Source organism: Chlamydotis macqueenii, chromosome 1, assembly GCF_036417535.1.
Source record: "Chlamydotis macqueenii isolate bChlMac1 chromosome 1, bChlMac1.mat, whole genome shotgun sequence".
Lineage (NCBI taxonomy): Eukaryota > Metazoa > Chordata > Aves > Otidiformes > Otididae > Chlamydotis > Chlamydotis macqueenii.
This window is the reverse complement of record NC_141556.1, coordinates 152,739,843-152,756,944: the sequence shown is the minus strand read 5'-3', so window position 1 is coordinate 152,756,944 and position 17,102 is coordinate 152,739,843. Positions and strand designations below refer to the sequence as shown.

General features: G+C 47.2%; 1 protein-coding gene across 3 annotated transcripts; it reads left to right on the top strand.

Annotated features, from left to right (window-relative positions):
- Window positions 1-819: 819 nt before the first annotated feature.
- On the top strand, window positions 820-7,663 carry ING1 (inhibitor of growth family member 1). Of its 3 annotated transcripts, none has more exons than XM_086770379.1 (2): window positions 820-1,090; window positions 6,025-7,663. In XM_086770379.1, exons 1-2 carry the CDS (start codon window positions 949-951, stop codon window positions 6,726-6,728), a joined length of 846 nt encoding a protein of 281 aa, XP_086626505.1. In that variant the 5' UTR covers window positions 820-948; the 3' UTR covers window positions 6,729-7,663. The 3 variants fall into 3 exon arrangements, with proteins under 3 accessions (XP_086626505.1, XP_086626523.1, XP_086626514.1); XM_086770397.1 differs by lacking the exon at window positions 820-1,090 and adding an exon at window positions 3,390-3,585; XM_086770388.1 differs by lacking the exon at window positions 820-1,090 and adding an exon at window positions 5,794-5,932.
- The last annotated feature ends 9,439 nt before the right edge of the window (window positions 7,664-17,102 follow it).

Genomic DNA, 17,102 nt, shown 5'->3' with positions numbered 1-17,102 from the left:
CCTCCCCTGGCCGGCACCGAGCCGCCCGCCCCCGTTCGCTCCAACCGCATCCCTGCTGCCTTCCCTCCCCAAACGTGAGTAAGGGGGAGGAGGGACGATGAATACGCAGAGAAGTGCTCGCCTCGCCGCGGTTCCGGGAGGGAGGTTGGGGGGGGGGGGCGGGGGTGCGCGCGCGGTGCGCGTCCCCGCGGGCGGGCGCGCGGCCGTGCGTGTGTGTGTGTACACACACAGAGAGAGAACGAACGCTGGGAGGGGTGCGCATGCGCCGTGCCTGGCGGGGCCGAATGTTTCCCAAGTGTTTGAAACTGGTATTTGGGTTTTCCACGTTGGATCAAGTGCGGCGTATGGGAGCGAGGAGGCTGCCTTAATATCACCGGGGAGCGGCGGCGGCGGCGAGGAGGAGGAGAGAGGAAGGAGAGCGAGGACGAGGGGAGCGGCGGAGAAGCGGAGCGGAGCGGCGCTGGCGCACGCAGAGGGGCTGCCGCTGCCTGACAGACACTTTGCAGAGCACATTTTGTTTCCAGATTGTTTCGGAGGAGCTGGTTTGAGCCCCCCCCCCCCCCCCTTTTCTCCTCCTCCTCCTCCTCCCCCCCCTTCGCACACACAAATCCCTCTGATTGTTCCTACCACCTCCTTCGTGAATTACCCACAACGACAGCCATTCAATCAGCTGCTGCTGGCTGTAGGGGACGAGCGGAGGGTGTGTGTCTCTCTCTCCCTGTGTTTCACACGAGAGGAGTCAGATGTAGCTTCCCTCGTTTTTGGCTTTTTCTTTTTTTTTTTTTTTTTTTTTTTTGAGAGGGGGAGCTACAGAGAGAGGTGGGCAGGGAGTGAGCCCTTCATCGGGGCTACCGTCTTCGGAGGGAGCAGCACTTGCTCTCGCTGAGGCAGGAGGAGAGAGGTGTGGGGAAGGATTTTTTTTTTTTTTTCCTTCTCCTTCTTCGCCGGATGAAAATGTTGAGTCCTGCAAACGGAGACCAGCTTCACCTAGTGAACTATGTGGAGGATTATCTGGACTCCATCGAGTCTATGCCCTTCGATCTGCAGAGAAATGTCTCCTTGATGAGGGAAATTGACGCCAAATATCAAGGTAAGTGCTTTCTCTCTCTCTGTGTGTATGTGTGTGGTGTGGGGCTCGGGGGGGGGGGTGTCTTTCCCTTTCTTTTCTTCAGAGCTGAGCCTCGGCTCCGTTTGCCCCTCTGCACCCCACAGGGATGGTAGTTTTATTTTTGGGAGGCGAGAGGAGGGAGAAAGCCAGGAGGGGAGAGATCCGAGGAGAGGGAGAGGGGCTGATCTGCAGCGTTAGCTCTTGTCATGGGGCGGAACAAAAGGTCTCCAGCTTCTCTTATTAAGCAAGGACTCTGCTTTTCTGTGTAAATTGCTGGCCAAGAAGGCGGGGGCAGGGAAGTGGGGTGTGCGGTGCACAAAGGGGGGCCGTCCCCGGCCGTGGGGCTGAGGTGGAAGGGTTTGGGGGTACAGAAGAAAGTGCTGGGTGGGCAGAGAGGGAGAGATTACAGCACAACATTTAGGAATGTACAGTATTCATTATGGCTGTAGTAGGGGAGAGAGGCAGCTAGTGAGGGAGGGAGGGAAGGAGGGAGGAGAGGGGGGTTAGGCGAGAGTGGGGGGCAGGGTGTGCTTTCTTCTCTCCCTCCTTCCCTCCCCAGTGGGTTTCATTTCACCCCGTGAAACAGCCCCGCTCCGTGGGGCACTGGCGGGGGGGGACGGGGACAGGACTGGCGTGTGCGGTGTGCGTGCGGGGGGGGGGGAATACGGTGGGGTTTACGGATGTGCTGAGGGCTGAAGTGCCCCCTCCCTCCCTCCCTCCCTCCCTCCTTCCCTCTCCCCTGCCCGTGCTGCCGGCAGTCGGGGCACGCTGTCCCCATGCCCCACGGGCGGAGGAGAGGGGAAGGGGAGGGGAGGCCAGTTTGTGCGGGGCTCGGGGCAGCTTTGTCACTTGCTTGCCGGTGTCCGCTCGGGAAAGGGGGGAGGGCGGGGAGGAGGGGAAGGCTGCTTTATTCGGTGCCGCCGGCAGCGCTGACAGCCGGGGTGCCGGGCGGGGAGGACCCCCCTCCACCCCCTTTCCCTCCAGCGGCCGCGCCGCCGTGCATGTGGCCTGAGGGGCGGTGGGCAGCGAGCCATGCCGTTCCCCCAGCGGCTAAGACGGGCATCCCACCGGCTCCCGGGGTAAGGGGCCGGGGGAAACTTCCTCGGGGGGCCGAGGAGGGAAGGAGAGGGCAGGGCGGGCAGCGCGCATCTCGCGCGCTACTGGCACGCGCCGCAACGGTTAGCGGGCGCCTCCGCGCTTTGCTGGGGAGTCGGCGTCGTTACGGCTTTTATCAACACCCCTCGTTAGCATATGGCGGCTGGACCCGCCCCTCGGCGGGGCTGATAGGGGGAAAGCTTCCCTACGGGCCGGCCGCGGCCCACCTCCTCCCGCCCATTGGTCCTCGGGCCGGGCTGTTCCGCCTTGTGCCCCGCCCCCGCGTGACGTTTCGAGAAGCAACTTTTCTGTGGGGTTGATTTGAATATCTCGGTCTGCCCCGGCCTGTGGGTTCTGATTGGCTGGGGAGGTAGCAGCGGGCAGGCCAACCTTGGGCGTTCGGAGTGTGACTGACGTGCTCGCGGGGCGGGGGACGCCACTCTTCCGGCCTGTGAATGGCGCGCTGGTGCTGGAGGGGGCGGGCGCAAGCTCGTTCTATTCGCTGCGATTGGCTGCTTTTTTTTTTTTTTAATTATTATTTTTTACTCTTCTGGTCCTTTCTGGTTCCGATTGGGAACCGCGGGCCAGCAGGGGCGGGCTCTCCCCGTCGCCGGCCCTGATAGGCGCGAGGGTGGGCGGGCCAGGTCTCCGCCGCCTCCCCCCGCTCCCCTCCTCCCCCGCTTCCTCTGGCTCCCCTGTTCGGCTGCCAACCGAGGGGGACGGCCGCCGGTTTCCTGCCGGAGAACAATAGCTGCTCCGTCACTTCCGGGGCGTTGCCGCCGCGCTGGTTGCTAGGAGAAGGCGGCCCCCTCCCACCCCCCCCCCACCCCCCCGGCCCGGAGGGATGAGGCCGTTTCCCGGCGGCCGGGCGCGCGGGGGCTGTCGTCCGTTAGAACTGTTAGGGCCGGCCGCGCCGTAATGGCGGCGCCATGCCCTCCTCTCCGCGGGCCGCCGAGCACGCGGGTTGCCGGGCCCGGCGCGGGGCGGGACGGAGCCGCCGGGGCGGAGCGAGCCCAGCGCGGCGGCGGGGGCGGGCGCGGGCGCTCAGGGGCGGCCCCGGAGGCGGCGGGTGGCCCCGCAGAGGGGCGGGGCGGGAGCCTGGCTGGGGCCGGGCCGGGGGAGCTGCCTGCGCCAGCGTCCCGCAAGCCGTCGGCCCAGCGGAAGAGGCTGCCGCGAGTAGCCGGACATCCCGGCGTGGGTTCGGCTCCTTCTGCCTGCGGGGGTGCCTCCCGCCTCCGCTTTCCCCTCGGGAGCCTCGGCTGCCCGCCCCGGCGGCGGTGCGGGAGGGGGCTGGCGGGGTGCGCGGGCATGCAGCCGCGGCGGGGGTGTCTCGGCCTCCCGAGAGGGCTACGGAGCTGTTCCGGAAATAAAGCTTTCGCAGCGTACGGCGCCTTTTTTTTTTTTTTTTTTCTTTTGTTTTTGTCGTTTGAATGGTGTGTGTGATGTTGGGGGTGTGCACTCACAGCTGGTGGGCAGTTGCGTAACATGCCAGTGGCGCAAAACTCTGCTTTTTGGTCTTTCTGTTACAGCACGCCAGGGGAAAGCAGTTTGCTGGAATTCCTATAAATGCAGCCTCCTTCGGGCGGGCAGCTTCAGCGGAGCAGGCTGGTACGAGGAGCCGTGGCGCCATCCTCCTCCAAGCCGTAGCAAGCAGCTGTCAAGCAGTTTCTTCTACTAGCTGGTGCGCTGCTTGAGTAACACGTTTCCGACACTGACGCTAAGCAGCCCTTTCTGTTGGCCCGCGTTTGTGAAAACGCACATCTCGCACGGTGTCTCGCATACTGAACGTGTCAGCGCCCGAGGACACGCTTGGCGGGGCTTTGCAGAATTCAAGAGCGTTGCAGCCAAGTGTTTCTCCCGCGTAGTACAGCGGTTGGAGGTGGCGTGGTGCTGTAGTGTTCATGCGTATACGCAGTACTAGAATTGAAGTTTTCGTAATGCCTGACTTAAGTCATTAAGCCACTAATTATTTTGCAGTATTGAGAGAGAGAGAGTATTCTTCATGAAAGATGCCTACGTACCAGATTCAGACTGGTTAAACGGATTACATCAGTCAAGTGCCAAAACTTAGAACATAAAACTTGTGTGTTTCAGGAACTGAAAATAATTAACACTGGATTTTTAGTCTTCCTGAATGGTTAATTAGTTAAGGGTTTTTTGGTGGTGGTGGTAGGGGTGGGGTGTTTTGGGGGTTTTTTTGATGGGGGTTTTTTGTATGGTTTGTTTGGTTGTTGTTTTTTTTGATAGAAAAAAGATATTTGGTTAAGGTAGTATTTCAATCTGTTATTAACTAATTTTAGTTAGAAAGGTTATGTTGCCATACCTACTGCCAGGTTGTGCTTAACTGATGTGAGAAGCATAGACTGCAGCTCTAAAAACTGAAGTAAAACTTGCATAAACGTTCCATGTCTTCACAAGAAATTTGGAATGCGTGTATTCAGAAAATTTACCCAGGCAAGACAAAAACCTAAATCACAGGATAACTATGAGTTGCATGTGTAAATTGCTGTTACCAGATTCTCTTATTTAAAAAAAAAAAAAAAGAAAAAAAAAGTTTAAAAAAACTAAGTTCTTGCTTGTGAAATTCAGAGACAGTTTTGGTAATGCCAAGAGCCTGGGTTCTGTTAGATGAATTGAGGCTAGATTTGATATCTCAGGATATTTTGCTTCTCTAAGGCAGAATGTTCTAACCTGTGAGAAAGGGAAAAATCACAGAAGAAAGGAAGTGCAGGGAAAACATTCTGCGTGTTTTTGAGGACTTAGTATGGAAATGCTGAGTGTCCTGTATGTTTGCGTTTATTTGAGTATCGTAGTGATCTAAACATCTGCTTAAAAATAGGTTTCTAGAACTGTTCTTGAAACTTGAAACAGTTTGGTGCAGCATTCTTTCTTATGCACTGGTGGCACAATCTTTGAAGTGCAATTCAAGATCTAACATATTTTCAATGTTAGCATTTTAAATCAGAAGCTCTAGCTGCTCCAGTTGTTGAATATCATCTTTAATGTTATCTTCTAACTTTTTCATCTCCTTCTTTGCAGTAAATATTCAATGAAGATTGTATTTCTGTGTTTTAAAAAGTAAGCAACAGGGTTGGTTTTTTGTTTTTTTTTTTGTTTTTCCAGAAAATACAGGGAGAAAGTAATCTAGACATCTTGGATTTTGTAATCCTAGTTCTGTAGTCCTGGGGGTTTACTGGCCTCACATTTTCAGCAAAAATAACTCATCGGTATCAGATGAAACTTGCCGTAGCTTTGTGTCTAGCCCCGTGTCTTTGGAGTTCTTCTGCATCAGCTGTCAAGTATGGTAGTGATTGTTAAGTAACTTGGCATCTGTTTTTGACACTGGTTTGTGTTTTCTGTCCCACTCTCTTTCTCCCACTCTCAGTCATTCACTAAAAATATTAATGTTGTTATACAGAAAATGTCCAGGAAAACAATCTGTTAATTTCCTCTCTAATTTTACAATTAGTTTTGGAACTTTTGATGGGGGAGGGGGTGTGTGTTTGTTTAGTTAGTTAGTTCTTTTTAATTACTGATAAGTTTAAAGGGAAGAATTGTTAACATGCATAAAATTATATTTAGTCCCTTTTTTTTTTTCCTAAAGCAGCATTTGCATTCTATTCCTGCGGAACCGACTGGAACAAAAGTAATCTGCTGGAGTCATGAGCCCATTGTCAGATACCAGCTTCAGGGAATCTGTCTTTGATCAGCTTTGTGCGTTACAACAAGGTGTTGCTGCATGGAAGGAACGATATGGTGAAGGCTTTGTTTCACCGTTCTCCTTGTCAAAAATATTTATAGTTTTTATTTCTTCCTTGCAGAGATTCTGAAGGACCTGGACGATTACTATGAAAAATTTAAACGAGAGACAGATGCCGTGCAGAAAAGAAGAATGTTGCACTGCATTCAGAGAGCCTTGATTCGGAGTCAGGAACTGGGGGACGAGAAGATCCAGATCGTCAGTCAGATGGTGGAGCTCGTTGAGAACAGAACCAGGCAAGTGGACAGCCACGTGGAACTATTTGAGACTTGTCAAGAGACTAACGATACCACTGGCAACAGCGGGAAAGCCAGCCAAGATAAGTCAAAGAATGAGACAATCGCGCAGGCTGAAAAGCCCAACAATAAGAGATCGAGACGGCAAAGAAATAACGAGAATCGAGAAAATGCTTCGAATAATCACGACCATGATGACATCACCTCAGGAACTCCCAAGGAGAAGAAAGCAAAAACGTCCAAGAAGAAGAAACGATCCAAGGCTAAAGCAGAGAGGGAAGCTTCTCCACCAGACCTTCCTATTGACCCTAATGAGCCAACGTACTGCTTGTGCAACCAAGTCTCCTATGGAGAAATGATAGGATGCGATAACGATGAGTGCCCCATTGAGTGGTTTCACTTTTCCTGCGTGGGACTCAATCACAAACCAAAGGGCAAATGGTACTGCCCCAAATGTAGAGGAGAAAACGAGAAAACTATGGACAAGGCATTGGAGAAGTCTAAAAAAGAAAGGGCCTACAACAGGTAGTTTGTGGACTTTTCGTAGTGAAGAAAGATAAAACCACCAAACCAGTGTATTTATTGTCAGCATCACCTTTGTTGAGGTGAAAGGATTGTAAAATGTATATTTTTAAAGGAGGTTTAAAACTGAACCATTCCTGTTATAGGGACGGCAATAAGCAGTTTTGTTTTTCATTTGGTAAACTGTAACCAGACTGTGGTCTGTGGACCAATGTATTCCAAAAGTAAAGTTATAAGAGTTTAAACTGAACGTTCGGGTTGGTCTTAAAAGATAAATTAATACTTTTTTTTTTTTTTTTTTTTTTCCCCAGTGCTGGTAGCACTCTACCCATTAAAATTTTGATGACAAATATCTCTGAAATGTAATTTTGTTTTCTTTATTGAAGAATGTTATTTACCTTTTGAACAAAGTTGTTAAATAGTTTAGCCAACTGGTTGTATCTGAATAAAGCTGCAATACATTACAAATGTAACTTCTTTCCATGATAAGCAGTGCAAAAGCAAACAGAAAGAGGGTAAAATTTGGTTCCTGCTACAAAGTGTCAGTATAACAGTTCATCAGCGAATGTTTAAATAGGCTTAGAGGATTATTTTTTCAAAAAAAGTTAATGGTTAAATTTTACACAGCAAATATTTTATATGCTGGCCAAGTACCACAAGGGCCATTTTAAAATGATTGAATATGTTTTATATTTAACCAGGAAGTGGTTTAGTAATGAGACTTAACATAAATGAAGCTTTATACTGTCACAGATAGTAGTGTAGCAATCCTTAATTTGTTTAAGTTGTATAAATGTACATTTTTAAGTGGAGTTGCACTTACTGTATTATACTTGGAAATGCAGCCAAATGCCATTGTGTAACCAATGCGCATTTCCTGCTGTATGTATGAAAATTGTACAGCTGTGATATTAAGAAATAAATGAAACAACTTTGACAGTTTGCTGCTTTAGCAATCATGTTTAATAATCATTCATATAGCTTTAAAAAAATAATTTGTCTTTAACCTCAGCAGCTCCGGCAAGCTGCTGCTAGGAATCCTGAAACTCTTGTAGTGGTAACCAAATTACGGTTCTGATAACGAATCTTCATAGAACTTGAGCCCAGCAAGGTTGCAGCATTTGACTTTCCGTCCAACTCTACTCTTTTTGTGCTCGCAGTCACTCCCAGACCTGGCCATTTATCTGAAAATCGATAGTGTAGAGCTGGTCTTGTTCAGTTGTGTTCATGCTTTTACACTACAGGTATAAATTATTCCATGTTTGTTATCAGCAGAAAGATCTTCTGTGTTACAGCATTTTCAAAGTATTATTGCAGGCGTTTTTATTCTTCGTGGTCACCTCGTATGAAAATATACTGGCTATGATCAGGGTGCTGCACGTTAAATTAGATGTCTGGATCCTCTGTCGCTTAATTTTTTAGTGGCTGACTGTTTCCTTCACCTGTGTGGCTGGAGGGGCCAGCATTCTGGCTGAGCTGATTTCGTCTCCTCTTCCCCCTGGGGGCCTTTACTGCAAGTGAGAAAGGGATGGGACCAGCAGTAGGAAGGGTGTGGAAGCGAACGTTGTGAAATCTGGTGGGCCAGACAGGAAGGAGTCTGGTAAGAACACGGGAGGCTGGGGCTGGGGTTTTTTTTTTTTTTGGAACACAGTATTCTCTTAAAATTTATAGTTGTGTTGTTTTGCTTCCTGGACAGTGAAACCATACCACGGAAGTGATGCTGCTTTTTCCCGGTGTATTCCAGCAGGTCTTTCTGTTGGAAGTAGGGGAGACAAGGTTTTGGATCCATTGAACACAAGACAGTGGAAGGGACCAAGTGTTTTCTAAAGATGTACTGAAAAGCCACAAGATGCGCCACGTCGCCTTGGGTGGATATTCCCTGCCAGACAGACAGACTCACTGTGACGAGCAGAAATGCTCTTTTACTCCTAAATAGGCACACTAAGCGTGTGTGCACATGCAGTCGTGTTTCCAGTCACAGCAGACTGTCACTTTACACCGAGCCACCTTTGCCCTGGGCAAACAACGGCTCCGAATCACATCTCCTGCTCCTGAGGTGCTGTAGGGTCGGTGTGTAATTTCTTTACTCTCTTACCCTTCTCTTTTCACTCTGAAGCCGCCTTGTTTTCCATTCTCCCTACACACTTACCGGTCTTTCCTGCTCCTCCCTCCCTCCCCTTGCTGCTGTTGTAGCTAATCCCGACGTTTCTGGTCTTTTCTGCCTCAGCTGTTCTGTTGTCCTCCCACCAGCCTATGCTGAGAACATCGATACTTAGCAGGATTGTACTCATGAAATCCCAGTGAAGCTTTGAGTAGGAACTAGTGCAGACACAGTTTCAAACCTTTTCACGAAATGTCTGCATTGGTTCTGCCGAGCATTTTGATGTGAAAAGCCAGAATAAAATCACAAAGGTGCAAAGGAGTATGGTAAGAAAGTTCAGCTAAAGGATTAGTAGAGCAATATTTATACTGTCCTTAAATGAATATATTTCCAGCTACTGAAGGCTCGCTGTGATCTCCCATATTTCAGTCTTTTGCAAAAGGCAGCTGCTGATCTGCAAAGCAGCTTGGACTTACATCCCTTTCCACATTTTTCCAAGGCTTGTGTAGTCTTCCCGACTCACCCCATTACAGGCTGCAATGTTGTTCGGCTGCTTGACCCCGAGGGTCGGTTGGACCTGCGTGGTACCGTTTGACAGGTCTAGTTTCGGTCGAGGGGCACAATTAATTAGTTAGATGCAGGGTACTCTGCTGTGGCACTGAGCTCTTTGTTGATGGAAGCGAAGCCATCTCATGGTATACTGACAGGCTGCCAAGGGCTGCGTACTGTGCAAACTTTGTTATGGCTTTGGGATCTTGTCTAAAATGCTGCTTTTGCAAATCCTCCTTTCTTAGTTATTCAGAGTGCATTTAATGGTCACAAGAAACTGGCACCCTTGGAGACAATTTTTGTTATTTCTGCGTGATAGATCAGCTAATTTGCAAGCTTTTGTATACTGGCAGGGTGACAGTGCTGTCACAGGGGGAGCTCATCTGCAGATTTGAGAAAACATCTGAAATCTCTCCGTGACCTTTTCCCTCTGAGGCTGCCAACAAAAGGCTTGAGTGAGAAGGCGGCTCTTCTAGGAGCTGAGCTAAGGCTTCTGACTCATTTCCTACAGGCTAGCGCGCGGCTATCAGGTATGGTAGCATTAATACAGCACACAAAAATCAGCAGGTGTTTGCTGAGGAGGAAGTCACAGCAGCAGGAATCACAAACTTCTTAAAACTTCTCATTGAAAATATTCAAGCAGCTGCGAGCGCTGCTGATCTGTGGTAGGTGTCACGGGTAAGTCGATATTGTGCTGCTGAACCCTTGAGCTGACGGTAAAATCCTTCCGACTACTGAAAAGCTCCGTTTCAACACTCAAGTGAAGGGAGCTGGCAGCAGATCTCGCACCGAGTCATCCCCATCCTCAGACGGCGGATTTGCTCCGCAGGAGGGCAGCCGGCGGTGAAAAGCTGGTGCTGGAGGCACGAGTCAGGAGGTAAAAGGTGGCAGTGAGGGAGCCCTTGACTGCAAAATGTTCCCAGCTGGATGGAGGGAGAGAACCATCGTGAGCCTGAAACAGCAGAGCAAAGCATCCGTTTCAACCATTATATCACCTGAAAGCATCCCAATTAAGCAGAACTACTGTGTCCATTAAGCAGCAGCAACTCTAGCCATGCGTATCATTAGGTTTAAATAGCTTTCTTACTAATTAAACACAGTTGCTGATTAACTGTGTCCTAATTTTGTGGAGCGTGCGGAATAAATACAATTGAATCGGACTGCTCCACCAATCTCATTTTTTGGTAGGGTATTTTTAGTTGATTTTTTAAACTGTCATGAAAATGAAAGAAAATGTAAACTGTTTCACAGAATATAATACAAAAAAAAAGATTCTCTGTAAGAGAAATGCTTCAAAAGAAATGTGAATGTCCTTGGAGTGCATTCTATTGCTTTAGTCAGACTTATTACCATCTTCATTGCCTATTTGCTCTGTGTACATTAAAAAAAAAAAAAACCGCTTCTGCTAGCTGTACCTCAAAAGAGCTAATAATTTCTCACTTCTGAGTATCAAAAGTAGTGCATGCGGTCAATGTACTGTCAAAAAATAATCAAGCTACTAATGCTTCACACAGCTTCTTACTTTCCCAGCTGTTGCTGAAGTCCCAAATGTAACAAGTAGGAGGAATGACGCAGTAAGGAAGAGCACCGGAGCAAACAAAGACACAGTATTAAGCTTTTCTCCTGAGTTCAGGATGCCTAGATTACTTTTCCCTGTAAGAGTTTATTGTTGTCAGTAGTAAAAAAAAATCTAAGGTATCTCTGTCCCCTCTCACAGCGGGGAGCTGTGGCAGCTGCCCGGAGAGGAGCGTGGAGGGCTGGTGGCTCTCCCCAGTCGCAGGCTTTTGTTTTTTGGTATGTATGTGAAGCCTGATGACTGGGTTAAACCGATCCTTCAGTTCGCTTTACAAACAGCTCCACCAAGGGTGGTTACCATCCCTCGCCCCGGCATCTGTTGCCGGCCCCTCTGCAGGACCTCCCCTGTCTTGCAGTTCTTCTGGAAGAAGACAAAAGGTGCTTGACGCCAAACTTTTAAAAACAGGTACCAGCGTTTAAACTTCCAGCTCTTAGTTGAGAAACCTAAGTAAACATCCTTGAGAAGGACTGCTGGCTTTCCTGTCCTCTCCAAAATACCTTGGTAGTTCAGCTAACCATGTTTAAAGACTTTGTGTCTTACCCACCCAACATAAGGTCAGGAATTCTCAGATGCCACAGTAACAAAGAGTATGGAAGTAATCCCGGTTAGATGGATGGGTGCTTTGTAGAAGTCAAAATTCCTTTCAGTTGTTGGGGTAAAAATCTCACCTCCATCCAAATTTTAGGTAACTAATGAAGCAGGGAGTGAAAAATATGCCTGAAATGGCAGAATTCCTTGCAGTACAGTAATTTATGTTTTTATACAACTGTGTTGTGTGCACTGTCTGTGAAAGCTCACTTTAATAAGTTAGCCTTTCTATAGGGCTGTCGGCTGAGACTGGGAGCTGGAAGAGACTCTGTGAGCTGCCGAAGATGGAGGCAGTAGGTGCTGGTGGTACGTCAGTTGTCCACGCGGGCGCTGGCTAAACTGGGCCTGAACTTCTGCTTTGTGCTTTGGGGAAAGGATCATGGTGCAAAGAAAACAGAATGATCTCTTCTTGCCTTTGGCATGCTCACAAGTCAGGTAAGGCCCTAAGAGATTAACACATCTGTGGGGGCTGGTAACTCAGCATCATTAAATATATATATATATAAATATATTTACTTAAGATACTCTTGGATCTTTTTTGAATCTTGTAAAACTTGGTCAAGATGGATAGAGTCCACTTTATACTCTCGCTTTATGAAAAAATTAATGCAGTTTAAATGACTGTTGTCCCCTTGGAGCTATACGTCCTGAATTCCCTCATCATACAATACCCTTCACTAGTTTGACTTTTTTTTTTCCAAATAAATAAAACTTGGGGAAAGAAAAAAAAGGTTTTCAGTGATAAGGCTGAGAAACCCGAGTGAATTGTGCATAAATGATTTACCTGCATACAGAGAGGAATGTTTTGCTATGTTAATTAAAAGATATATATCAGGGGACTTTTCTTTCTGCCAGCCTCCGCTCTCCTTGAGATTTGCATGGTTTCATCTGAAATAAAATGTTCCATTCTCATAATAGCTTCTTCAGTCTTATAACTTTGGGAACAGACAATTTATTGAGAGCCGTATCAGTAGAAGATGAATTGTTAGATGCATGTACCACACTGTGATTTCATTCAGCAACTAAAAGATTAAGGGCAATTCTTTCGGGAAAGTCCCCTGAGTTTGAACGTGTCCCTGGAGGACATGGAAAGTAGAAGGAAATGAATGTAACCTCTTAAACTGTAATCAAGTCTAATCTATGGTCATGGTTACTTGAAAACTGTGATCGTGATCATATCATTTTGGCATAGTGTCACTGCAGAAGAGAAATATGGTTGTTTGGATGCCCTGATTTTGCATTTTCATGCTTTATCAGGATTTGATTTATTTTATGTTTTGTCTCAGTTTTTTTTTGTCTGCTGACCCTATTCTGCTTGAATTGGAGACAGCTTCAAGAAGACAAGAGTGATATTTTAAAATTTAAATTACTGATACTGCTCTCAATCTTTGTTACCCACACTCATATATATATTTTTTTTTTCATTTTTCTAGGAATAGAGAAGGCGTCATGAGAGCTCCCTTATGCTGAGCCCTTAAAATCAGCACAAAGAAATCTTTACAAAAGGAAGAGAGGGACTTGTGAAGAGTGGAAGTAAGGCTACAACACCAAGGTAAACAGCTGGACTTCGATATCAAAAGTAATCCCTCCTGGGCTGTAAAAGATTTAAAGGAGTTCTATCAAAATAGCTTCAAGGGAAACAGAGCATCAGATTTCCTGAAAAGATAAACACAAAGTATGTGACACTTGTGCACTTCTGCTAGTTTTGATGAAAGGACTGGAGGCTGTTATGTGCAGAGACAGTAGTAAAATTTTGCAAAGCCAGAACTGCGTCGTGCCCTACGAGAGAATATTGAAGAACTGTTAGAAGTGGCTTACCAAGGTGTTGTATCACCTACAGATGTTATTTTAGAGAAGACACTGCTGGCCAGGTGGTATCACCTGTGTTCACAGAGGTTTCAAGGAAAGTCAAAGAGTCTTCTTTGTGCAAGTCAGAGGCCAAGGGTCCATTTACTGTGTCCGACAGAGCAGAAGCGGGTAAAATTATATTTTACCTCAATTCACTGTCAAGCCATAGTTAAGCAAGTTTGTCAAAAAAGCCCAAGTATTAACTTCTGTGAGTAAACCATTAGTATTTTCCATCGGTAATGGAGGCAAATGTGAGATGCGCTTATTTCAGAAAATATTTTAGGCATGAAGTGGAGGGATCTGTTATCTAATGCTACTAGCGTATAAAAGGTGAAAACAAAGGAACTTCTGGAGAACTAGTTGAAAAGGTTTGGACCAAAGCTCAGGAAGAAGAGGTGCACATTTATTTGTAAAACTGATGTAAATGTTGCTTGAAATGTTTCATTTAACTTTAGGAGGGTTCGTTGTCTCACCCTTTCTAAGGCAGGGCTTTTTTAGATTGATTTCTTGCTTGAAGTGAAAACTAGAGACACAAACTCAGGTATGCTATCAGTGCAGGCTGCTCCGTTGCATACTGGGCCTTCACCTGGTCTTTCTGGGCAGCAGAGATTCCCTCCAGTGAAAACACAGGTTAGGCATCTCTCCTCTGTGTCAAGCAGCTGCTGGAGGCTGTTTTATCAGCATCTTGCACACATCTCGCCGATCAACAAAGTTTTTGGTCTCTGGGGTCTCTGAACTTACTCTTATGGAAACCACCACACGTGCTCCTGGTAAGTGGGCAAGGAGCTCTACACACACTCTTTTTTCCACTCCTTTTTTTGGAGTGTGGTTCATAAGGGTGTAGTATGCATGATAAGTGGATGTGTTGCATTCTCTGCAATGTACTGAATGAATCTTTGAAAGCTTATGTATCTCCTTACCTATCAATTACTTCTAATGGACAGTCTGTGGTAGTGTATCCACCCCATGGATTGGGAAATTCTGTACATGTTTGCAGAACAAGTTCACTATAGTAACTAGAGAGCCACTTCTCCTTGTCCAGCGCTGCTGGAGTTTGGAGAGGGAGGCTTGAGGAGATAGGGCTGAGTTTCTGCTATAGGTGCAAAAATGATTGCTGTAAGGTTGGGATTTGCAGCAGCCAGCTGTCTGAAGGGAATTTCCCTTCACAGGGATATGAACATTTCTCATGCCACTTCCCCAGATAATTTTAGGTAAAACTGGGATGATCAAGAAGATGACCACAGGACAGAGGTGAAAGGACTGTACACAAATTATGCTGAGTGTGCAGATGACTTCTTTTGTGTAGCATGATTTGAAAATGGTTGTTATATATGATTGTCTTTTTAAAGAGCCAGGAGGACAATCTGGGGAACTACAGGCAGTTCAGCCTCACTTCAGTCCTTGGGAAAATCATGGAGCAAGTCCCCTTGGAGCACATTTCTGAGCACATGAAGAAGAAGGTGAATGAGAGCCTTCAGCATGGCTTTACCAAAGGCAAATCGTACCTGACAAGCCTGTTCACCTTTTGTGATAAAATGACCAGATTTGTGAATGAGGGGAGAGCACTAGATCTCATCTACTTCAGCTTTAACAAGGTGGATGCTGTTCACGCAGACTTTAGCAATATTTCAACGTTGTCTCCCGTAATATTCAGGCATCTAAGCTGGGAACTTGCAGCTTGAATGGGTGGACAGCTAGATGAGTAAGCAGCTCTTTGGGTGGTTGGGCTTGGAGGGTCATGGTTAATGGGTCATAAACCTTCTTCCTGGGAGCTGGTAATGAGTGGGGTACTCCAGGTCTGCCCTGTGACCTGTCCTGTTTAACATCATTATCAGCGAACTGGAGGAAGTGGTGAAGGGCTCTCTTGTCAAGGTTGCCAGTGACACCAAACTGGGATGGTGATACCAGTCAATAGGCTTGATGCTGGGGCTGCCATCAGAGGGACCTGGACAGGCTGGAGTGGGGGCCTGACAGGAACGTTGTACAATTCAACAAGGAGCTGAATTCATTAAGCCCTCCAGAAGCCACGGGGAAACACCCTCTAGCTCTTATTTCAGATTTAAGAATCCATTGAAGCATTGGAGACGAGCTTGTTGCTTCATCCATGGGGATCAGCACTATAAAGAAAAAGTAAATAAGCAGAGTAACCCTATTAACCCATCCTTAACCGGTCCTGACACAGGTTTACAGCTCTGGAGTCTTGCAGGGCGGTTTGTTTGGTTTTTTTTTCTTGAAAAAAAGGGTATTCCATGGTGATTTCTTTCCTGTCAAATATAAACAGATGAAAATATATCACTGGCTTTCCTAAACCTTTTCCCTAATTGGGGTGCTGGAGAAGGAAGTCCCTGGATTATATAATTGATGTGAAGATTTATGCTTTGTTTTTGCTGTGCCTCAGGTAAGTTCCCAGCTCCCCACATCTAATTTCTGAACAATTTTAGACAAATTCAAAGCCTGAAACCTATTTTTGACTGATGCTTTTTTATTACTACTTTAGTGCCTGGGTATGAACAGAGCTGTTGGAAACGCTCGCAGTGGTAGGAAAAAGTCCGATGCTGAAACACTCCACAGTTCTGAGTTTCCTAAACAGACTTCTGTAACAATGAGATTTTCTGAGCTTAGCCTTCCATGTGACTGGAGCAACATGGAACTTTATCTTCTTTGTGGTGGTGTCTTCATAATCACAGTTTTCTTTTTATAAATTCCGTACCTCAGGAGACAGGAGATTTGCAGTGAAGATACCGTGTTTATCAGAAAGGAGAATGAGGTTTTTGATGAGAAGGATGAGAGAAAACAGCATAAAATTGTGCACAGGCCTATTTTGTGGGTCAAGAGCTGGTGCCTCTGCCACCTTGTCCTCTGTGCAAGGTGTGAACTCCCAAGCTGGTAACATCATGTGTGGCCATGGTTGTGTGTCAAAGGGTGTATGAGAAGTGGAATAGTCCCACATAACAGGTTTACTGACCCACATAGGCAGGTTTGGGACTGTTTTGGGGAAAGGTTCTCTGTAGCAGGCTGCTGCTGGATGTTGCGTCCCTTCCTGGCTTCCAAGTGGAAGGGAGGTCCAAGTGGCTGGCAAAGTGGTGGCGCAGGAGAAGGGCACTTGAATCGTGTTGCAGAAAATAGCAGCTGCGAGCCCTGCGGCGGCGCGGCCGGAGCCGAGGATGAGATGAGCGAGTCCCTGTCTCCTGACGTGCCGCAGGAGGTGGCAGGGCAGGGTGCTCCAGAGGTCCGTGGGGCCTGCCCAGCCTCCTGGAGTGCCCGGGCCCTCAGTGGGCGTTTGTCTTGATCGCGGTAGCGTGCCTGAGAAACCACACTTTATCGATTTGCTGCAATCTTTCTGCTGCTTTATGCTAATAGAGAGCTGTTTCTGCAACTTCTGAATTTATTTAGCCCAAAGCAACATTCTCTGGAGTATACTGTAAGCCTACTGTAAGAAGCGAGAGTGAAGATAAACATAAATGAACTCAAGGAACAGGTGCTGCCGTAGAAGACCGGGAATTGGAACTAAACTGTCATTCACATGCATAAGCACAATTCCCACTGATTTCATATCTCCCATCTCTGACAATCAACACGCACGGTCTTATCACCCAGTCCATACCATCCTTCCCATCCTTCTGTGCTCAATTCTGCTGTTAGATGAACCCCTACAGCTTTCACCAAAGCCGGTCAGAATTTCAAATACGTTTTACACAATATTTTAAGTCAGTAAGTCT